The sequence below is a fragment of the Zalophus californianus genome, chromosome 17 (genome assembly GCF_009762305.2).
Source record: "Zalophus californianus isolate mZalCal1 chromosome 17, mZalCal1.pri.v2, whole genome shotgun sequence".
In the NCBI taxonomy this organism is placed as follows: domain Eukaryota; kingdom Metazoa; phylum Chordata; class Mammalia; order Carnivora; family Otariidae; genus Zalophus; species Zalophus californianus.
Genome location: NC_045611.1, coordinates 4,709,955 through 4,733,201, shown reverse-complemented (window position 1 = coordinate 4,733,201; position 23,247 = coordinate 4,709,955). Strand labels below are relative to the sequence as shown.

At 58.9% G+C, this 23,247-nt stretch overlaps 1 protein-coding gene across 1 annotated transcript; it reads right to left on the bottom strand.

Moving 5' to 3' along the window:
* Positions 1–1,924: 1,924 nt before the first annotated feature.
* Positions 1,925–22,727, bottom strand: SLC38A8 (solute carrier family 38 member 8). The gene is made up of 10 exons (XM_027619084.1): positions 22,539–22,727; positions 18,620–18,818; positions 14,890–15,022; positions 14,174–14,275; positions 11,864–11,921; positions 7,843–7,957; positions 6,202–6,349; positions 5,633–5,841; positions 4,427–4,478; positions 1,925–2,229 (listed from the first exon to the last, which is right to left on the bottom strand). Exons 1-10 carry the CDS (start codon positions 22,725–22,727, stop codon positions 2,136–2,138), a joined length of 1,299 nt encoding a protein of 432 aa, XP_027474885.1. The 3' UTR covers positions 1,925–2,135.
* Positions 22,728–23,247: the final 520 nt, after the last annotated feature.

Here is a 23,247-nt window from a genome sequence, read left to right as displayed (position 1 = left end):
CACTGCTGCTGGAGACACGTTATCACCTTTAACTCTCACAGTGAGCCCTCCTGGCGGCATACACAGTAAGCCTGCTCCGTTCGGCTGGTGGGGAAACAGATTCCCAGAAGCGGTTCATCAACTCCCCCAATACTGAGATGGCAAATGGCAGAACCAGTGCTCAACGGCAACGGTCCGACCCCAGAGCCAACTCCCACAGTGCCCCCTTCGATGGCCCCAGCCTTCCCCTCCCACACTCCGCTCTTCCCCGGGACTCCGTGAGCGGCCCTAGGCCGGCCCCAGCCTCCCGGCCGGCGCTGCACCACCTGCCCGAAGCGTGCGGCACACGCGATCAAGGACTCCGCTCGCTGCTGCCGCAGGGCAGTTCTGCCGCAGCCCGTGGCCTGGCTCTGAGGCCCTTGTCCGGGGGGACGCTGTGGCCACCAGACGTGTGGAGCTAGCCAAAGGGCACTTGGAGGAGACTCCTGTGCCCACCTCACTGGGTCAGAGTCTACACCCGCAGCCAGGACGGAGGAGGGCAGAGGGGCCATCCCTGCCCCTGGCGTTGGGCAGACCAGGTCCCATCCCCTTGGCCACTTGGAACACGTGCTAGAAAGAAAATGGACAATGGAATCTAACCCCAAATCCATCCCGACCCTGGCTCTGTACCTCACAGGACGGGTATCCTGGACTTTTCTGAGCCTCAGTGCCTCATCTGTAAAATGGACGATTTTGAAAACAGGCGAAGTCAAAGGAGCCAGACACGAAGGCCGTTCGTACGGAGTGTCCGGAAGCAGCCGATCCGCAGAGACGGCAGACTCCTAGTTGCCAGGGCCAGGGCCAGGGCAGGGACTGCTGGGGGGCGCAGCTTTCTCTGGGGGGACAAAAAACACCGGAATCAGACGTTGGCGACGGCGGTACCACTTTGGCCATCAACAGCCACCAAACTGTGCACTTTGGAAAGTTGAACTTCATGGTACGTGAATTACATCTCAAAAAAACTTAATGCAACTGGATAGGCTGGAAAAAAAAAAAAAGCCCCCAAACCCCAGCTGTTATCACCGCTAGTCTCACAAGGGCAGGCACGCATTTCTCAACACAGCACCAACAGGGCCCGACCCAGCGCTTACCCTCAGGGAGCTGTCCTCGCATGTCGGCCCCTCCCAGCTCTGGCACCGCTGGCTTCCCGCAGACGTCCCAAGGCAGAGGAAGAGTGGCCCGGATCCAGTGACATCCAGAACATCCCCGGTCCCGTGCAGGGTGCCAGCAAGCACAGCACGCAGGAGCAGCTGGGCCCCTGGCCGCCTCTCTCCCCGCCTCCTCCTTTCCCCTACCCTGGCCCCAGGGCCGACCCCCGGTCCCCTCACTCTCAGCTGCAGGTGCCACCCCTCACCCCAGGATTGGCTGGGGTCGGGAAGAAAGCGGAGAGCCAACAGTTCACTGGGCTCCCAGGCTCTTCAGGTCCCGCCGGAAGGGAAAGGGGGGGCTCTCCCTGGGGCCCTCCCATCGGAGTGCGGGCCAAAGCAGAGCTCCCTGGGCCTCAGGCCCTACTTGTGGTATGAACTGCATCCCCGGGAAATATTCAGTTGAAGCTCCACCTCCTGGAACCTGGGACTGTGGCCTCATTTGGAAAGAGGATCTCAGCAGTCCCTCAGTTAAGGGGAGGTCATCCTGGACTAAGGTGGTCCTGATCCAATGACTGGAGTCCCCGTAAGAGGAGGGAAATCTGGATGGACACACAGGGCAGACAGCCATGGGGGGGGCAGGAAGCAGAGCTGGAGGGCTGTGTCTACAGGCCAAGAAGTGCCAAGGATGGCCAGCAACGCCAGGGGCTGGAGGCGGCGGGAGGGCCCTCGCCCGGAGCCTTCAGAGAGAGCGCGGTCCTGGCCACGCCTCCATCTCAGACCCCCACCTCCGGGACTGTGTTTGAAGCCCCCCAGCGTGTGGCCTTCTGTTAGGGGAGCCCCAGGACATCAATACACCCTCCGCAGCAGCACCTGAAACCCTCTGAACCCGCAGAAGCCCAAATGAGCAGCCTCAGAAGACAGGACGGGTCCGTTTCTGCAGCATCTTTATGACGGAAGGACACGGGTCTCAGCTGGACGCGGGGGCAGCCTCCCTGGCGCCGCATAGAGGCTGGGCCGACCCCCTCCCGCTCAGAAGAGTTCCAAGGCTGCGGCCACCGTGCTCTGCCCGAAGATGAAGGTGCCCACGAGCACGGAGACCACTCCCCACACCTCCAAGCAGCACCTGCCAGGTCAGTACACACACATCAACACACTCTTCTCTGGACCTCTGTGCAGACAAGCCAAGCACATGGCAGAAAGCTCATCACAGGAAGCCAGCGGAGTGACCGAGGTGGAAAAAAATCCACAGTGTCCTCCCTCACCTGTAGGAATGGGTTTCCAAGGCAACGGGGGATAATGGCCCCAGGCAGTTACAGCCTCACACTGCAACTGTTAACTGATGACTCCATTCCTCCCTAGACTTTTATCAAAACCAAAGAAATGGGGGGAGGGATACACTTTGTCACTCCTTTCCCTCTGGGAGCAAGGGGAGGAGGAACGAAGCCCCCCGCTGAAAATGAGGAAGGAGAAGAAAGCCCAAAGTCACCCACGATCGGGACAGTGGGTGGGGCATGAGGGCACAGGAGGCAGAGGTGGTTGGCCATGGAGGCCACTGAGGACATGTCTGCAAGCTTCATGATGTACCGGCCGACGCCGTGTGGACAAGGAGACAGGATTCCCACAAATGGCAGGGCTGCCAGAGACATTTCTGGTCGGATTAACAAAGGCCCCAGGACCCACTGTCTTGGAAAGACTATCTAGGGAAGCAGAGTCACTGGAAGCAGGGAGAGCGTGCTCACCGTGCCCGGGGCCTGCAGCTCCTGGAGCAGCTCTGAGGGATTAGAAGGCCCTACAGCAGCGCCAGGATTAAAAACATCTTCAAAGACCACCAGTAAAAACTGTGGTGAGCTTGGAACAAGGCACGAAAAAGCAGCAGCAGGACCGCAAAGACCACTGAGGGAAAGAGCCGTGTAGGGGCCCCAGACAACTGGGGCCAGCCCCCAGCCCAACTCAGGTTCAGAGACATCCAGAAAAGCTCTTCTCCACCCAGAAGGGGACAAAGCCTAGCTGGCTGCTTTGGGAAAACCAAGCCTGGGCTTGAGGGGGCTGGAGGCAAGGGGAGACAGAGACACCAGCCTGCAGGTGGGACCCAAGCCCACAGCTGCCGTAACTTAAGAGCACCTGCCCTGGGCTGAATGCTGCTCCCCAGAATTCACGTCCACTCCAAACCTGTGCACATGACCTTATTAGGAAATAATGTCTTTGCAAATGTGATGAAGTTCAAAATCTGGAGAGCAGATCATCCTGGATTGGGGCTGGGCCTTCAACCCAGTGACAGTTGTCCTTACGAGAAAGAGGCACAGGGGGATTTGAGGCAGACACACACAGGCCATGTGAGGCTGGAGGCAGAGACTGGGGTGATGCAGCCACAAGCCGGGGACACGTGGAGCCACCGGGTGATGGCAAGAGATGGAAGGAACAGAACAGGCTCTAGAGCCTCCCGAGCTGGGAGAGAACAGATTTCTGTTGCGGTGAGTGCCCCAGCAAACCTAACACAGCATCTCTTTGCAAGCCTCGACCTGTTTTCATGCCTGTGAGACAGGAATAAAAGGGCCACACAGGCTCTGGCTGAGGTATGGTGCCTCAGCTGTGCACATTCTCTTTCTCAGAGGGGACAGCCTGGGCCCCTCAAAGGCAAAGGACAGGGTCCCAGTCCTATCACAGGCCACGCTGGAGAAAGAGGGCCTTCTGCTGGAAAAAGGGATATCCCAAATTCTCTTGTCTGCCCCCACCACGGGGAGCAGGGAGGAGGCAAGCGTGAAGCCTGAGCCAGGTCAGCCGGGCTGGAGTCCCAGCTCTGTCCTGACTTGCCATGCACCCATGGGGAAGTTTCTGTCCCCTCGTCCGCAGGCTGGATAGCCCAGGATCATAGGGAGCTGGGTGAGGCCTAGCACTGCGGAGGTGTCCAGACAGGGCCCGCTACCTTGCTGAGGGAACGTGCTACCCTACTGCCCACATGGCCCCCAGAAGGCAGGGTTCCATGCGACAGGAACAGCTGTGCCCCGTGCTGCCCGGGGTCGGAGTGCAGGATGGGGAAGCATGCACAGCTAGGGACCCCCTGAGCCCACAGACAGCTCCCAGCACGGACGATCACCCTCTGGGTGGGAGCAACGGCCGTGCATAGACTGCTAGCTCGAGGGCCGGGGTTCGGCTCCTGGCGCAGACACCCTCTCATTGTGTGGGTAAGGCCCATATTGTGTGGCCGGCCATTTTTTCCTCCACAGGACAATGGGATGTCCACAGGCCCTGCCATGTTCCCATTCTGCTCGCTCAGAGCCCCTCCAGCGCCCACACTGCCACCCTTGTTTTGGGACACTTACTTGATGCTCGGAGCCATGGGCTCGACGCTGGCAGCACAAATGAGGCACAGACCTGCAAGGAGACACGGGGCCACTGCAGCTCTGGACAGTCGAACGCAGAGCAACCCTGAGCTGGAGAGCTCAGTTGGCACCCAGCCATCCCCAGGGACCCAGGAGGCCAGCAAGACCTGTGCCCAGTGTGGCCCCCGGGGCTCCCTCTGCTCCCGGCATAGCAAGCTGGCAGACGGCCGGGCCTTGAGGGCCCAGCTCAGCGTGCCCCTCACACCTTGGCCCCTCTGAGCCTCTCTTTCAGACGGCAGGGACAGCCCATCCTCCGTGCCAGGCTCTCTGGGATGACCTGTCAAGGGCCGGACTCTGGGCCGGACACTGGGGATGCTTTCAACGGTAGGCAGCTGCTAGGCTGATTTTTCTTCTAAGAATTCTCCTGGGATCTGAAGCCAGACAGTTCTGCCTAAAGCTCCCATGGCCTCTCCCCCACTGAACCCGGCCTGGCTGATCATTCCCAGAAAGTGGAAAACAGCTGGAGCTAAAGGGCACCCCCAGGACAAGGGCACCGAACCCGAAAGACGGGATGTCTCGGACTCCAAGCAAGCACGAGGGAGGCAGCCATGTGACCACGGCCCTCGCATCCAAAAGTGCTGCCCAGAGCCAGAGGCACAGGGATCTGCGGTTCCTGCCCTGAGCACCAGCAGGTGCCCGGCACGTCTGCTTCTCTGGGAGGGCCCTCCCCGGGCTGCCCAGGCCGGGATAACCCTCAGGTCGCCTTGACTGGAACTTCGCTTGCTCACACCGGGAAGGTTTTGTAAGAAGCCGCGTTTGCCTCCCAGGTCAGGGAACGAGGTAAGAAGATGTTCGTGGGATACATTGGAACCATGTGAATGTCCTCTAACCGGAAAAAAATTTTAAAATGTAAGAGAAAATCCCACAGTGAGTGGCAGCAAGGGGAGAGTGGGCAACGTCGAGGGTGACGCAGCCCCGCTGTGCCTCCCGGGCGGCCTCTGGGCCTCAGTGTTCTCGCCGGCAGGATGGGATGACAACAGTCCCAGCAGGTGCGTCTGCCAGCCACGGAGATGTTTCCCGCACGGGTGTACACAGTCCCCAGCTCGTGTCCGGCTCAGTGAACAGGGCTGGGCGCCATCCTACCTCTGCGGGGCTCCCCGCCTCCAGACCCTTGAGCTCCAGCACAGAGTGGAGCAGGTGCCTCACCTGGGAAGATGAAGATGAAGAAGGAACTGATGCCCCCGATGATGCCGATGATCTCGCTGAGGTCGGGCAGGAACAGGGCCATGGTCAGTGTCACGGCCACCCACAGCACGGTCAGCAGCCCCCGGACCCATGGCCCCGAGGGCTCTGCCAGGGCCGTGAGCCCACCTGTCCAGCAGCAGCTCCTCCTCCAGAAATCCTGCATCACGGACCTGGGGGCCACACCAGCGCAGGCGGCTCCAGCCCCGCGCCCCACATCGGGCCCCCCTTGCGATTATCCTGCACACCCAGCAGGGCCCCGGTTCCTCGCCAGGCGCCGTTCCCCAAGGACTGCAGGCCGCCGACAGAGAAGGGCCACGCAGGGTGCAGTCTTGGGCGGGCTGGGGCGCCAGGCTCCAGTCCTGACCCTCACGAGCTGGGCCACTCTGGGCAAACCGCCTCAGCTCCCGGCCTCCGTGTTCTCTACAGAGATCTTCCCCAACACCCGAGCCCGCACGCTGCCTGGCGTGCCCCAAACCCTGATACAGGTCAGTGCCCCGCGCTGAGTGGAGCCCCCACGGGCCGGGCCTCACCTCCCCAGGAAGAGCACGATGGGGTAGGCGGTCACGATGGAGACCCCGAAGAGAGCCCGGGCCACGACGATGACCGCGTCGTTGCCCGGATAGGACATCAGGATATCGGCGGAAACATCTGTCCCGAAGGTCAGGAAGCCATAAACCCCTGGGAGGCCAAGAGGGTGGAAGCCCAGAGTGAGGATTAGGAAGACGCCATGCCAGTGGCAGAGACGGGAAGGAAGGCACAGCACGGGGCGTGCGGTCAACAGCACTCTACTAGCACAGTGCGGACACGGACGGCGGCCACACTTGCCACGAGCACGGCCTAACATAGGAGCCCACCCACTGCGCTGCACGCCTGGTGCTAACGTAACATTGTGTGTCCCCTATACACGCACAAAATATTTTTACCGGTCACATCCCGACTCCCTCCACTCGGACACACTGACAGCACCCAGCTCTTACCACCCCGAAGGTTCTCCCTGGGAGCAGACAGAAGGTTCTAGAAGGGTTCTCCGTTCTGCAGGTTCCCAAGGCTTTCCTATCCTCGGCTGACACGATACCCTGCCCTTCTGACTCAAAACTCCTGCTGGCCAAATCGCTGCTTCTCCTTTTCTCAGCTCCCAGGGCCGATGTGAGGGGCCCGCTCACGGAAGGAGCCACCGCTCAGTACCGCACCACCACCTCATGCCCGGTCCGTCCCACTCCTGCCCGTGCACCCGTTTTCCTGACCCAGGGCGTCAACCGTTGCTGGAATCACGCAGCTAGCGACAGCAGGACCAGGGCACCAGGGCACCAGGGCCCTCCCCCACACCGACACCCCCTCGGCATCCTGGTCACCTGCCCTGTCCCGACACCGTTCATCCCCAGCCGAGAGCTGTGCCTCGTTTTGGCTTCTCTCTGGGCCCTTTCCAGAAGGTCTCACAAACCTGCTGGCCCTGGAGGTGACTCTCCATCACCAGGTCATGGACCTCCAACCCAGGGGACACACATTGACAGTGACCACCCCGCCCTGCCGGGGAAGGGTTATCCGGCAAGTTTCCCAGATGACCATGATGCTCCGAGGAGCCCGAGACGTTTGCGGCAGCCCACAGGCTTCCCAGGTCAGGGGCGCCAAAGCTGGATGGAAGAAAGGGCCCCGGGGCTGGAGGAACACAGCCGGCCAGAAGTCCGCCTGAGCCTGAGACCTGGGGCGTGCTGTGTGACCCTGGGCATGTCACAGCCCTCTCTGAGCCACGCTTCTGTCACCTTTGGAGACCCTTCTGTCTACAGGTCTGCGAGCACCCAAATCCGTCAAATCCACAAGAGCGTTTTGTACACTGCTCCCCAGCTGTAACACGAAGATGACCCCCATTACGGTCCTGTCTGCCAGCAGGGGACGGGGGTGGGGGGCAGCGTGGCCCAGGTCTGGGTCTCAGCTCTGCACGTCTAGTCGGGAGACCCTGGACAAGCCATGGAAAGCCTCTGAGCCTCCGGCCCCTTGTCTAGGAAATGGGGACTTCCCTGAGGGGTTAGGGTTAAATGAGCCAAGGCTCCCACACTGCTGGGCCTGCTCCTGGCACGGCACAGCGGAGCTCACGGGAAGGACTCTGGAAGCACGCATCACTCGGGCTCTCCTGAGCCCCCCACCCAGCTCCGCGGTGCCCCGGCGGGCCTTACCTGTCAGCGAGTAGATGAGGCAGCAGGCCAGCAGGGACAGCACGGAGACCAGGGCCCAGTGGGAGAGGCTCTGGTTGTGCATGCTGCAGTAGATGGACACGGCGGCTTCGTGACACTGGAAGGCAGGGGCAGAGCTCGGGGGACGGGGCTGGGCAGGAGGGAAAACCCCCCAACGCCCGCCCAGAGTTGAAGGTGTAAGGAAATCAGCAGAGATTCACACGTGGAATATTACACGGCACCGAAGGAGGAGGAACACCACCTTATGCCTGCACACGGGAGAGCCTCACAGCTCTACTGCTGCGCACAACGGTAAACGTGTTTCCGTGGATGTGCAGTTCAAGTTACAAGCTAAACATGCCAGGACAAGGTTTCTCGACGGCAGCACATGGACATGTGGGAGCGGTCCTGTGCACTGCAGGACGCTGGGCAGAGTCCCCGGCCTCGACCGCCTGGATGCCAGGAATACCCCCCAGTTCTCACCACCAGAAAGGTCTCTGGACGGTGCCAAATGGGCTCTGGGGGACAGAACTGCTCCTAGCTGAGGACCACCACTTACAGGAACAAAAGGAACTATGGGTGGAGGGTGCTAGTGAATGGGAAAGGTCACGAGGAAGCTTGCGGGGGGACCGGCAATGTTCTAGATCCTGATGGGGCTGAGGGTTACACGGGAGCAGATGTACCAATGACTGATACACTTCACAGGAACTCTGTTACATCATGAGAAGATTTAAATACAAACCACCTGCAGCCAACATCAGGGTGTTTGTTTAGTTGGGGCAGGTCCTGGGCAGTGGCATTTCACGAGCAGCCCAGGAGACCCTGACTTGCGTTCAGGGTTGAGAGGCACCGCTTTATCTCCATGCCCCGCCCATGGCCTCCAGGACCGTCACAGGCTCCTGGGACAGGGTTCCTACCAAATCAGCCTCTCTACTCACTTCTGATCAAAACCAAACACACCGATCACGTCCGCCTGCCCACGCTACAGGCTCCTAGGGTGGACACTCCCCTTACCCACTGGACTCAGTTCACCTCCGTTCCTCCTTGCTGCCTCAGGGCTTTTGCTCGTGCTGGGTCATCTACCTGTGATTCTCTCTTGGTCTGGCCAGCTCCTACCCAACCTTCCAGAAAGCTCTCCCTAGGAGGACCAATTTCCTCCCTGTCTCACCCCCCGCCCCCAGCCCCGGTGAGTACACTGGGGTTTGCTTGTTCAGCGTCTGTTAGCTACAAGATGGCCAGGACCACATCAGCCTCACTTATGCCTCTGAGCTCAGGCCATACATGGAACCTGGAGCACAGCTGCAGAATGCTCCAGGGGTGACTCATTTACCTACCCCTTAACCCACCCAGCAGCCAGGAGGCCCCCCCTAGCCCAGCCCCAGCCCCCCAGCACTCAAATGCTGAACAGTCCCCCTCGTGCCAGTCTGGGATGCCACACAAGCCAAACACAATCCCCACCCTCCTGTAGCACACATTCGGGAGGGGCGGAAGGGGTCACACACTGGGTCCTCCTGACTCCAGGTGTAGTGGCAGCATCCAGCCCAAGGTGAGCTCATGCACACCCTCCCCTGTGCATCTTAGGCTTTCTGCCCCGGGCCTCCCTGACCTTGCAGGAGCCCGCTGGCGGCAGGCTGGCTCAGCCAGGCAGTGGGGGCTTAGCCCTCGCGGGGAACCTCTACCGGGGAACCCAGAGGACCTACGCTCCCACCTCCTGCACTGCTATGGCATTTCTGAGGTACATCCCGCATGCTTCCCAGGATGGCCCAGTGCCCGTGACGGGGAGCCACCTGTCTCCCTGTCCCTGCTCCCAGGTCCATGCCAGCCCCAAGCCCGCAGGCTCTGCAGAACCGCACAGGATGCCACGCGGTGTGTGTGTGTTGGGGGGGGGGGGGGCGGGTCTCAGGGCTGCAGCTCTGTGCCTAGAGGAGCAGCCGAGCACAGCGACGAGAAGATGCTTGGTGGTGGCAGGAGGCCGCCCAGCCCTCCTTCCAGTTTGTCCCCAGACTCCTGGGCCCTGTTCCTCCTGGTTCCCCGCAGGGGACTGAAGCTCATCTCCGGAGGGCGGGGCTGCTCGGCTGTGACAGCGTGTAGGGAGGGGGTGGGCCGCTGCTGGCCCTCTGCGCTCCTGGGATCGGAAGGCGAGGCAGAGGAGCATGCAGCCACTCAGCAGCAGAAAGTGGCCACACATCCACCTGCTGAGGAACGGATTCATAAGCTGCGCTCGATCTGTCTGGCGGGAGACTCTGAGGAGGCTGGGAGCAGAGCCTGCAGCCCTCCTCCGCCCCTCCGCGGGCCCTTGGGACTCTGTGCGGGCCGGACATGGAGCCCCATTGCTCAGTGTAGGGGAGGGGAGCTGTCTGACCAGGTCAGAGCTCCTGAGGACAACAGGTGACCTCCCCTTCCACCCCGCCCCTCCACCTCCCTGCCCCCTCACCCTACCTCCTGCCATCCTCACCCACAGCTGCTCTCCCCCACCCCCAGGTCCCAGAAGCTTCCAGCCCAGATCCTGGCAGCCCTGCCTGAGCCTGAGCCTCACCCCCACCCGCACCCGCACCCCCACGCCCCTGCAATTCACATCTCCTCTCAGCTCCCCATCGCTGCATCCCGTGTCCCTGGAAACCGCAGCCCAGGCCCCGGTTGCTAGGAGAACCGGTTGAGGGAGCCGAGGCAAAGGTGAGGGGGGCACCTCTCGTAGGCATCTGGAAGGCCGCCCATGCAGCGTGAGCCTGCCGCACCATATGGTGTCTGGGCACGGGAGGGAGGGATGCAAACCACGTCCAGACAAACCGCTGACAGCAAAATCATCGCTTTCGATCTTTCAAAATATTGGGTGCACAAGAAGAAATGTGAGAAATTCCTGCAAGTGGCTTGCTAAGCCCCAGAAGCGATCTATCAATGGATTTATAAGGAAAATAAATGGAAATGTTCCAGGATTTTTTTTTTTTTTTTTTTTTTTTTTTTGTCAAACATGGTTCTCAAAGAAAAAGCAAGAAGAGAAGCAGAAGCTGGTTGAGAGAGAAGCAAGGAGAAACATCAGGCCATGAGGCACTGCTGTCAGGCCTGGACCCCCTGCCCTTGAGAACAAGATTTTACTTTGGGGCTGTTTTGGTGGTGGTGGTGGTGTGCTGCGTAGGTGGCTGTTTTTAGGAGGGAGGCACATCTTTCCTAAAATAAACACCGAACGAATGGAGTCAGCGGCCACCTGCTGAGAGATCGGAAGACCCCGAGAGGGACCAGAAGGCAGAGAGCAGGACCCATGCCCTCCACCGCACCCCTTGGGCACTGTGCGGGGAGCCTGGCTCGCCCCCTGCCGCTCTCCCACCAAGCCTGAGGCCCTCTGCCCTCCTGGGCTCACCAGGGCATCCTCACGGCTGCCCTCTCAAGCTGCCCGCCCTCCCCTTCACCTGGCCGCCTCCCACACGTTCTTCAAGGTTCCTTTTAGGCATCAGTGCTTGGAAAAAGCTGTCTCTGAACCTTCCCCATGCAGGGCTACCTTCGAAGGCGCTCTGCTGGATTCCACACACAAAAGCCATCCTCACTCCATGACACCTGGTCAGAAATTCTGTCTATGCCCCGCGCGCCCCGCCACACGGCCGCCAGGATGCCTTCCACCCCCACCCCCACCCGGCAAGCCTCCCGAGGCAGGATCTTTCCTCTCCAAGCTGCCTGGGGCAGGATCCACCTGCATAAGGCGTTCTCTAGAAGCAGGTGGCTCTAGGTCTCCAGCCATGGTGACAGCCCTGTGAGAATTCTGCGGAAGACGGAACAAATTCCGGATCCCCACACCCAACAAATGTGCTGTTGGTGTTGGCGGGGGTGCCAGGTTCCCGAGTTCAACGACAATTCACACCTCGCTGAGCCCAGATGCCCACTGACATGCACAGTCTCCAGGAGACAGCCCGTCTCCTCCTACGGCGAGTCCTTAAACTTCTTTCCTGACAGGGAGCCACACTCTCCCCAGGGAGCAAGACATCACCACCAGAGCCTGCAACACCACACGCCTCCACACACCCGCGGACATTACCTGGAATCCGAAGCAGATGGTCGGGAAGACACTAAATACGGATGTCCAGGAGGAGGCTCTGCAAAGAGACACGAACAGGTGTTTACCACAAAAAGAGCAACTCAAAACAGACTGAACTTGAAGAGGAGTTTTCAACGATACCAGCAAAATGTACCTAAGCCTGACTAGGAGACAGGTTCTTAAACCCCAGGAAAACGAGGCATGTTAAATGCTACACCTTCTAGATGTATCTGCGCTGACATTTGTTCACTTGACATTCTCCGCGCAGGCAGAACTCAGACAGGATGTGGTTAGAAGGAATTCCCAACTTCCTGCCGAGCCAGCCTGTTGCCACGGAGGTTAGGGGCAGGGGTGCAAGCAGCACCCCTGGAATCCAGCATTGCAAGGACGGCTTGACCACCATCCACGCTAAGAGGACAGAGGTGTGCACAGGGCAGAAGCTTTAGGTCCAGCCCTCTCAGTGGTCCCCAGACAGGGTCCCCCCAGCTTCCTTTGATAAGGAGCTCTGGGGCCCAGCCTCCAGCACCTTGGGGGACATAGAGGCATGAGCAGCACCTGCGGGCCTTGGTCCCCCCTCAACTCCTGCCCATTCCTCTCCTCCCTGCTCAGAAGAACGCTCTTCCCTGCCTCTCTCCCTTTCCCCTGGGCCCTCACCCCTTCTCCTGCCCCGATGGAGCTCAGCCCATCACCCGCAGCCTCCACAGCTAAATCCAAGGCCAGGGCTCAGTCCCACGTGACCCAGCAGCAGCATCGGGCGGCAATCACCCCAGGCTTCTTGAAATTTTGTTCGTTGACTTCCAAGGCACACCTTCCATCCTCCTTTATCCTGAGCTGAATAACATCCCCCCAAATTTACATCCCCTGGGAACCTCGGAACAAAGACTTATTTGAAAATGGATCTTTGTACATGTAATTTAAGTTCAGATAAGGAACTGGAGCAGGGTGGATGCTCATCCAACGACTGGTGTCCTTACAGGGAGGAGACACAGAGACAAGGGGAGAAGGTACCCTGAGTCAGAACCAGAGACGGGTAGGAGGTGCCCACCTGCCAAGGGAGACCAAGCATGGCCAGGGCCACCAGAAGCTGCAAGGGGCGGGCAGGAGCCTCCCCTAGAGGTGCTGGAGGGAGCAGGGCCCTGCCACACTTGGCCTCTGGACTTGCAGACCCCACTGAGGGGCACTTCTGCTTGGCTCAGCCACCCAGTTTGGCGTCATTTGTCACAGCAGCCCCAGGAGGCAAACCCATCCTCCTGCTTTGCCTTCTCGCTTTCTTTCCACAGGCTCTGCCCCCTATCCCTGACCTCCTGGTCCTGGACTTTGCGCCACCAGCTCAGGAGCAGGTCTCAGCCTGGCAGCCTTAAATGCCACCTCTGGGCCAATACCAGCCACATTTCTCTCTCCAGTCCGGACCCCTCTCTCCGACCCCCAGACACGCAGGTCCAACCGGCCACCTGACGTCTTCATTATAGGTCTCCGAGCCGCCTCCAACTTAATACGTCCCCACATGACTTCCTCCCCCAGCCACCTGCTCATGTCTTACCCATCCCAGGAAACAGCACCCCTCCCAGGGCTCAAGCCCAAAGCTCAGAGTCGCCCCGGCCTCTTCTCTTTCTGACGTTCCCCTTCCAATCCGTGGGCCGGGAGGGGCCACATCATTTGTGGAGTCTGATGCAAAATGAACATGCTACCCTCTTGTTCAATTGAGGACTTCAGGATGGCAACAGCAGAACATTAAACCAGGTGCAGGGTCCTTCTGGGCACAGGGCCGTGGTGACTAGCCTGGTCACGTGCCCGTGGCACTGGCCCTGCCATGAGCGGATCTGATTCTAAGCCCTGCTGCACTCAAAATCCTGCAGGGGCTTCCCAGCAGAACCGAAGTCCTCACCGCAGCACAGGATCCCCAGAGGACACCCCCACCCCACCCGACCCCTAGTCTTGGCCTTGCTCAGGCTGGTTGGGCCACACCAGCCTCCACGCATTCCCGTTCCCTGTGGCCAGGCACCCAGGCCTTGCTGGCCAACTTTGAGCTCCGTGCAGGGGGGGTAATGTCTGCAACAGCCTAGGCACCCCAGGCTGGTGTGGTGTTCAGTGCATGTGTGTCCCTCTGTCTGTCCCTGGCCCTTACTCCCCGGAGTCCATCCTAAAGAAGGACAGGTCACTTCGAGGGGCTCTGTTGTATCAGAGCCATGAAGGATTTCCCAGGGAGGTGCCGGGACTCTGTGCAACCCACAGGAAGGAGGAGTGTCCCTCCTCCAAGGATCCCCATGCAGCACCCCTGGGAGCCATGAGGAGCCACCCCCTCAAACTCACCTCACTGCAGGGCGGGTCTCACGAACGAGGCCTTGGGGCCCGAAATAGTACTGCACCACGATGACCAGGGCCAGGTAGCAGGCGGCCAGGGTGCCTAGGATGCTAAGAGACGGGGCACGGCATTAGGGGCCTCCGTGGTACGGCCACCAGCCTCACCAGCTACAGCCTGGGGTACCACACAGAATGGGGTCTGAGTCCCAGCTCTGCCCACACCGGCAAGGTGTTGGCCAAAGTTCTCACTGCTCTGAGCCTCGATTTCCCTGTCTATGCAATGGGGATGGGGGGAGATCTCTGCTCCTCTGTTCTAGTTCCGAAGTGAAACGTCTATCGTCATGCACAACAGGGAAGGCAGGTCGCAAACCCGGATGAATAATTCTGCCCGACTCTATTTTTTCAGGAGTATACACAAAGCCTCAGACTGTAAAGTGAAAAAAGAAGTGTTTGGGGTCCCTCCGTGCCTGAGAGTGCATAAAATGTCTGTACTTATTAAAGAACAAAAGCTCAGCTGCAGGTCATGTCCGTAGAGGTAGCGTTCTTGTTCATCTGTTTCCCATCATGCATATGTGTTACTTGTATGCTTTTCCAGCTTTTTTTTCTCTTGTCCAAATGGGGGAACGGGCTGGCCGCTCCCCTAACCCCAGGCAGACGCCGGCAGAGGTGGGGACCCCGGGCGGAGCCACCGCCCTGCCGGCCAGGAAGCGTCTGCAGGCCCGTACCTCGTGTATTTCTGGAACCCGATCTCCCGCGGGGCAGACAGGGGCAGAATGACCAGCGCAGAGAGCAGGGACAGGGTGAAGCGCTGCTCGGCGTACCAGGGCTGCAGGGCGCTGGGCAGCAGGACGTCACACACTGGAGGGCAGGGGGACAGGGTCCACTGAGAACGCTGCCCGGCCTCTGCCCCGGCCGGTGCTCCGGCCACGGCACTCCCTGCCCCAGGTCTGGGCGGGCTTGGCCCCGGGCACTAAGTCAGCCCGTGAGCCTAAAGGGATGGGACAGGGGCCCCATCATGAGCCACCATGGGGGGAGGAAGCCTGCCGCACAAATTCATTCCCAGCCACTCACTGCGCTTCTGCCAGATAGACACTGTGCTAAGTGCTGGGATCCAGCGACAAAAAAGACAAAACTGCCTGCCCTTAAGGCACCTCGGCCCTCAAGTTCTTGTAAACATGTTTTGGTTTGCTCAGGAGCCTGGTGGGTGTGCAGGGTGGGGGCCTGGAGTGGCCTTCTGGGGCCGGAACTGGGAGACCGAGCCAAACGGTGGCCCAGAGTGACCACTTTCTCACTCGCTGGGGACCGGAGGAGAAGAATTAGGGCAGGGCTGAGCTGCCCAGGTCGGCTGCATGTGGGTCAGCTGGGGGCACCTGGCTGATCAGAGGGCTGGGCTGGACAATCGTCGATGGCTCCACGCTGGGTGCCTGGTGGGGACGCGTGGGCTGCACTGGGCCCTCCCTGCAGGCTAGGCTGGGACAGCGGGGGGCTCCCCGAGATCCCGGTGGAAACCACCTGTCCTCTTAAAGGCTAGGCCTGGAACTGGCACCATGTCACATTGGCCATACTCCACTGAGCTGAGGTGCCTGGGAGCCCACTCTGATTCAAGGGGGCGGGACGCAGACTCCCCCCACCCTACTCCACCCCCATCGCCCACCAACCTCTCAATGGAGGGAACACCGAAGAACCTGGGACCACTTCTTCATCCCGCCACAGTAAGATGGAGAATTTGAAGTTGACAGAGAGGCAAGATGGATGGGGGAGGGGAGAGCAATGGTGCTAACTGCAGCGGGTGGGGGTGGGGACAGCAAGATGGCCTGAGGCTGGAAGGGGCCGGAGGATGGGCACTGAGCGGTGGTTCATGGCCCACTTGGGGCTGCTTGCTCTGCTGCACTGTGACCCTTCTTCGTGCTCCACCGAAAGCTCAATAAAGCTGCCATGTCAAGAAATGAATGGCTTCTCAGAATAGCTTGTGTGCACTGAACCACTCCAAGGGCAGACTCCCACCTTGAGGTCGCTCCACACAGGCACCAGGCGGGAGAGCGAAGCAGGCATTCCAAGCCACAGATGCCATAGCCATGCCAGAGGCCACATGGCCTGGGAAGGGGCCCAAGCCCCATTCACACACCTGGAACTCCTCAGCCAGGAACCCAGCTCTGACAGCTAGGCTCCTGAGCCCTCATTTTCTAGAACATTCCTCGAGGTCTTTCAGCACACGTCACTTACCGTCATTTGTACCCAATGCACACAACGACACTCCCAAGCTCTATTCAGCCCCCTCCCAAGAAGACTAGGCTTGCCTACAGAGAGACCCATCCCCAAATACCTAACCACCAACACACAAGCAATGCTCTCTCGACCCCAGTCAACTTGCCCAGGCCGGGGTGGCCTCTATCCTCATCAGTGCACTAATCCGGCTGCCCTACTCCTGGGCTTGAGCGCAGCCTCCGAATCCTTCTCAAAGCGGCACCACATTGGACGACCAGAGGTGAAACCAGACGTGCCTCGATGTACCTCTAGCAGGCAAGGCGCTTTTGTGCCCATTTACCCACCGGGAGGCCCCGATTTACCAACCTCCGTTTTTTCTGGGCTGAGTACCTCCCAAGACATGGAAACCATGTGTTTCAATATCCCAGGATGAGGGACCTGCTCATCTTTGGCTCAAGTGGCAGAACACACAAAATGGCAAAGTGGGAGACCGAAATCCAACCATATCGACGGTTAAGTTCCAATTAAAAAAATCTCAACACTCCAGTTAAAATCAGACACCGTCAAGATGATTAAAAAAGCAAGAGCCAACCACATGCTGCCTGCAGGAAATGCATCCACAACTCACTGTGAAAGAGCTGGGAGGAGAGAGAAGCTGGCAAACGCTCATCTATTTTTTTTTTTTATTAAAGATTTTATTTATTTATTTGACAGAGAGACACAGCGAGAGAGCGAACACAAGCAGGGGGAGGGGGAAAGGGAGAAGCAGGCTTCCTGCTGAGCAGGGAGCCCGATGAGGGGCTTGATCCCAGGACCCTGGGACCATGACCTGAGCCGAAGGCAGACGCTTAACGACTGAGCCACCCAGGCGCCCCGGCAAACACTTATCTTGAGGCTGGCATAGCTACATTCATAGCTAAGGTCCATTTGATGGCAAAGTATTATCAGAGACCAAAAAAAGGGACAGTTCATGATAATATAGGGACAATTCATGGGCGTGAGCCTGATAACAGAACTTCAAACACCAGGAGGCAAAAATGGACAGAATTAAAAGGGCAAATAGGGGCACTTGGGTGGCTCAGTCCGGTACGAGTCCGACTCCTAATTTCGGCTCAGGTCATGATCTCAGGGTAGTGAGATGAAGCCCGCCATCCGGACTTGAGATTCCCTCTCTCCTCTCTCTGCCTCTCCCCTGACTCACACTATCTCTAAATAAAAATAAATGAAACCTTTAAAAGGGCAAACAGGGGCACCTGGGTGGCTCAGTTGGTTGGGCGACTGCCTTCGGCTCAGGTCATGATCCTGGAGTCTCGGGATCGAGTCCCACATCGGGCTCCCTGCTCAGCGGGGAGTCTGCTTCTCCCTCTGACCCTCTTCCCTCTCATGCTCTGTCTCTCATTCTCTCTCTCAAATAAATAAAATCTTTAAAAAAAATAAAAATAAAATAAAAAAATAAAAGGGCAAACAGACAAATCCACAATGACAGCTGATTTTAACACCTTTCAAGAACTGACAATAACTAAATTTGAAGAAAACAAATCAGCGAGGCTAGGGAGGATCCAATCAAAGCCATGGACCTCCTTGAGCCGTGTGGAGTTCTCAGACACAGCGCCCAACAGCAGAACGCACGCCCCTCAAGAGCCCATGGAGTGCCCACCAAGCTGGACCTCGTAGGGGCCCAGCGCAAGCTTCCAACACCCAAGACCGAAACCACGCGCAGTGTTTTCCGACTGTGGCATAAACGGAGGCAGAAACCAAGAGGGGACCCAAAAAACTCCCAAGGAACTGGAAACTGAACAACATGAATCTAAACCTCCCATAGGTCAAGGAAGAAATCACAGCAAAAACTGGCAAATATGTCGAGCGGAACAAAAAGTTAGAAAGAACCTATCAATGTTGGGGGATGCCGCTAACCCAAGGCTTGCAGGGAAACGGTCGATGGGGGCTGAAGCCAAGGGGGCCTGGCCTTGGTCATGGAGGTCCCCAAATTCAGGGTGTTACTAGCTCTTCATAGGGGCTGCCCCCCTCCCCCAGTGCATGGGGTTGTCCCCACGAGACGTCCACCACAGCCCCTCTCCCTCTGTGACCCTCAGTGTGCCCATAATTACTACTCTGGGTCTCCCTCTGCCATGAGTGAGGAACTTAGGGGTGGCCTTAGCCTCTGCTGCCCCCCCCAGGGCCCTGCCCAACACCCACATCCCACTCATCAACCAGGACCCCCCACCCCCCGACCCCAATGCCAGTACTTACACTTCTCCAGCTGGTCCCCAATCACCCTGAGGAAGGCCACGGAGATCATGAGCAGGTTGACAATGAAGCAGGCCTCACACAGCTTCCCAATGGTGGGGCCACAAAGCCCTCCAACCACGCCCTGGTAGGTGGCCTGACCGCTAACGGAGGCCGCGTAGCCCAGGATGACCAGCCCGCTGATGAGGAAGACCAAGGAAACCTGCGGGGCGGGACCATGGGGCCAGGGTACATCCCCAGCTCACCACCGAGCCCGCTGCCCCTTGGAGTCTGACACCCTCTCCACCAGACCTGTCACCTGCAGAGGCCACCTGCCACCCAGGGGCCGCTCCCCGACGTGCCACCAGGCCCTCCCCTGCCCCAAGATGAGAGCTGCAGAGCAAGCGATGATCGAGGCCCCTTGGGCTGTAAGTCTATGCGTCTAGGACTCATACCCTCCTGCTCCAGTTGGACAAAAGAGGCATCAGAAACCGTGAGAGTCTAAACCCCTCTCCCAAAATTCCACGGGTTGCAGATTAGGAGTACGTATCATCGGAAGAGAATAACAAATGCATGCGTGCCACCCATGCGCGTCCAGACAGAACACACCACCATACCCCAAAACCGTCTCTGGCCCCGTCCTGTCCCCACAGGAAACCTCTTCTCACACCCGGCTTCTTCCACCCAGAGTAACGTGTATGAGGCCCAAACACGCTGGGGGCACCAGCCATTTATCCCTTTTTTTGTGAGTGCTGTTCCATCGCCTGGAATGAACCACAATTGGTTTATCCATGCCCCGATGGTTCTTCCTCCTAGGCTACTGGGGAGTGCTGAGCATTCCAGAATAAGTCATTTGGAGGATGCATCTTTCATTCTCCTGGACACACATCTAGGAGAATTGCTGGACCACAGAGGAGGTGTATGTCTAACTCTAAGAATTTGCCAGACTGCTTTCCACAGTGGTTGTGCCACTGGACCCCCTCCCCCAGCGATGCACGAAAGCCCCACTCGTTCCATGGTTAAATGCTCCGGAGCCTTTTCAGGACTGACGGCTCTCTGTCCCCAAGCTGGACTGGGTCTCCATGATCCCGTGGAGGAGAGCAATGCAGGAGTTGGGAGACACAGCCAAGACGCTTGGGGGGAAGCTGAAGTGTCCGTCTTCAGACCCAGCTGATGCCACTGGACAAGCATGACTCCCAAAGTGAACTTGAAACCTCTGAACCAGAAGGAACACCCACGCTCTGTCCAGCCACGAGATCCTTGTCCAGGCCAGCCCTGTGCCCGGACCCCTTTCTGCGCCCAGCACGCCCCCTCACCTAGGGGACTCCCACCCTTCCCCATCCTCTCCAAGGTCACCTATTCCAGAAAGTCTCCTGACAGGCCAACCCCGAGGTGGGCTAAGCCCTCCGTTTCAGGCTCTGACAGAGCCAAGCTTCTCGTGGGCACATTTCTGCCTGTAGCTGGTGTGACTTGGCAGCTACAGTGTCTGCAAATGTATATCATGTAGATGTAATTAAGGGAAAAGGGGTCTTTGCAGGTACAATTAAGCATCTTGAGATGAGGTCCTTCTGGATGGTCCAAATGGTCCCTAAACCCATGGACAAGGGGTCTCCTAGAAGAGAAGGCCATAGGACGGTGGGGCAGAGACTGGAGAAATGTGGCCACGTGCCAAGGGACATGTGCCCCCCCTGGAGCTGGAAAAGGCAGGAAGGACCCTCCCCTCCAGCCTCCAGAGGGAGTGTGGCTCTGCCCACACCACATCTAGACTTCTGGTCTCTGGGACCCTGAGAAGGAATTTGTTGTTTTATTTATTTATTTATTTATTTATTTATTTTTTTTTAGAAAGTCTTTTTTTAAATATATTTTTTAAAGATTTTATTTATTTATTTGAGAGAGAGAGAATGAGAGAGAGCACGAGAGGGAAGAGGGTCAGAGGGAGAAGCAGACTCCCCGCTGAGCAGGGAGCCCGATGCGGGACTCGATCCCAGGACTCCAGGATCATGACCTGAGCCGAAGGCAGTCGCTTAACCAACTGAGCCACCCAGGCGCCCCAGGAATTTGTTGTTTTAAACATCCTGTTTGTGGTCCTGTGGTCAGTCCGGCAGCCTGCGGACACAGATATTTACAAGTGTCCACGTCTCCTGGGGTTGTCAGGCTTCCTTACCCACCAGACTCTAAGCCCCACAAACGCCAGGACTGTGTCTGTTCTGCATATCGTTTAGCCCCAGAAACATGCCCAGCACGTGGCCGGCACTCGAGGTATTTGTGGACAAAAGGAAGGGGGTGGCGGGGTCAGACGCAGCCTCTGCCTGTGAACGCCCTCTGCCCACGCCATGGGCCATCCATGCAGGACAGCACAGCCCCTAGCCTGCGCCCGGGCCCGCCTCCTGGAGGCTCCAAAGAAAGTCCAGGTTCATTAAATTTCACAAAACCTCCAGTGCTAACCAGTCATTAGAGACCTACAGCCTCGAACCAGCGACCTCTCAGCAGTGGGGTGTTTAAATGCTTGTGAAGGGAGACAAGGGCTCGCTGGCCAGAAGTGGGGGAGGTCGCTGGCTGGGGACACGGATGGGGGTGTCAATCACCAGCCTCACTCGTTTTCTGGTTGGGCGTTTATGTTTATTCCCGTTTGGCATCCCCTCCACTCAGGTCTGCTCAGGACAGGAATCTTTAGACCAACCTAGACAAAGTGCGAGTCACGCCAGCAGCAGCCCTGTCACCTGGGAGCTCCTCAGAGATGCACCACCTCAGGCCACCCCCCCCAACCCTGCTGAATCAACATCACCTCAGCAAGGTGCCCGGGGGATGGCACAGAGCGTGAAGAGGGGGACCCCATGCCCCTGCCTCACACAGGGCACTGGCCACGTCCCTGGCTGACCACCCGCTTCATCGTTCGCTCTATGGCTGGACATCAGGCCTCTTTCTCGTCATCCTGAAGTCGTCACACGTCCAAACGCAGCAGGTTCCCCCCCCTCACAGGTACCTGGACAAGCTCTTCTGTTTCTGCTGGGGCTCAGCTCAAGGCCACCTCCTCAGGGAGGCCTTCTCTGACCACTGCGTGCTGCATCGTCCCACGCTCTGTCACAGGACCCTTCGAGCACGACCACCGCCCCAAACGATCTTATTTGCCTTCTTATATCTTATCTGCGTCCCCGGGTAGAAGGAGCTTCAGGAGGACAGAGGCTGCACGGTCGCAGCCAGCGCCCCCCAGAACAGGCCCTCGGCCAGCCGTGGGGGTGGCACGGGTTACCCTACACAGGGCAGGACTGAGCACTTTCCAGAAGAACATCAAAGGCCCCAAGGCCATTATCAGCTGGCTGCCATAAAAAAGCACTTAAGATAATGTCTGCGAAAGAGCTCACCACAAAACTCAGCGGTTGCTATCAGCTCGGGGGGGGGGGGGGGGGGGGCAAAGAATCCTTGCAAATAAAACGAAGCTGGGGTAATTAGCGGCCCTTCTCTGTGACGGATGTTCAGTCCTGGGCTCCGTGGGGAGGGAATTCGGGCTGGACGTCTCTGACTTGGCAGAGGGCCCAGCGCGGCGGCCCGTGGGTGTGAGGGGCTCGCAGCATCTTACACGTGATCTGACTGCACGCAGGGTCTGACTTTCATCATGGAGCTGCAACCAGCAGGTGAGAGCAGCTGGCCAGCTGATGGCGCCTTCCCGGCCACCTGCCAGGTTCACTTGCTGCAGGTGCCCTCGAGCACCGGGCTGTTGCTCGGCCTTCACCTCCCCACCCTCGGCAACCTAGGGGCGTTCTCCGCCGGGGGCTGCGGGGGGCTGCGGCGGGCTGACCCCCTCCCCAAGCAGCGGAGAGGACCCAAAAGCCAATCTCAAAGGTGTTGGTTTCTACGACGGGCAGCACCACAGAAACCATGCCAAGGACCCCACCTGGATCCCTCCGCCAGAGAACCCCCCCCCAAATGCTCCGCAGGGGCTTACCAGCTCCACCAGGAAGGCGGGGGCCACCCCGCCCGCCTTGCAGAAGGCCCAGGGGAAGTTGAGCAGGCCAGCCCCCAGCGCGGACTTCAGGAGGATGAAGACGGCGCCCAGCGAGGACAGAGCGGGGCTGGCGGCCGCAGGGACCGGCTTCTCTGGGAGGCCTGGGCGGCCGCCCGTTCCTCCCTCCATGGCTAGAAGCAGCAGGGGGGTGGGGAGAGGGGCAGTCTTCACACCGCCTTCCCGGCTAGGACGTGTCTTGCTCCCCAAACCAGTCAGAGCAACGCATCTGCCATGTCCCCACGCCACGGTCTACCTTGCACTGCCCCATTAGGTGACCCGTTCCCTGGGTGGCCCCACGGCCTTAGTCCTCAGCCCTTCTGCCCTCACCTGCCCACCCTTTATCATCACTCGGGTCCTCCCACGAAAGCCCGAGAGCGGCCCCAGCCCCTCACCCTGCTCTGCCAGGCTCCACTCCTCCCTGCCCACCCCAGCCCCTCGCCTTTACCCGCAAAGCCCACTTCAAGGTGACCAGTCAGTCCTCAGCCATCAGGGACAGGGCTCACGCTTGCTCCAGGTGGTTCAGCTGCATTTCCTGGGCCCCACGGCTGGAAGAAGGAAAATTCTAGCTCTGCCAGGGAGTGGTAAACCAATCAGGAGTTAAGGGAGCCTTAGCACGTACTGGGGTCACGTCCCCACACCTAAGGGGACA

Bases quoted from the DNA above. Each gene is read 5' to 3' on its own strand.
- SLC38A8 (XM_027619084.1), bottom strand. From the start codon at position 22,727: ATGGAGGGAGGAACGGGCGGCCGCCCAGGCCTCCCAGAGAAGCCGGTC. The intron at 11,922-14,173 runs GTGAGTTTGAGG...GTCTCTTTGCAG, and splicing joins GAGACCCGCCCTGCAGTGAG to AGCCTCCTCCTGGACATCCG. The intron at 4,479-5,632 runs GTGAGGCACCTG...GTCTCCTTGCAG, and splicing joins CTTCATCTTCATCTTCCCAG to GTCTGTGCCTCATTTGTGCT.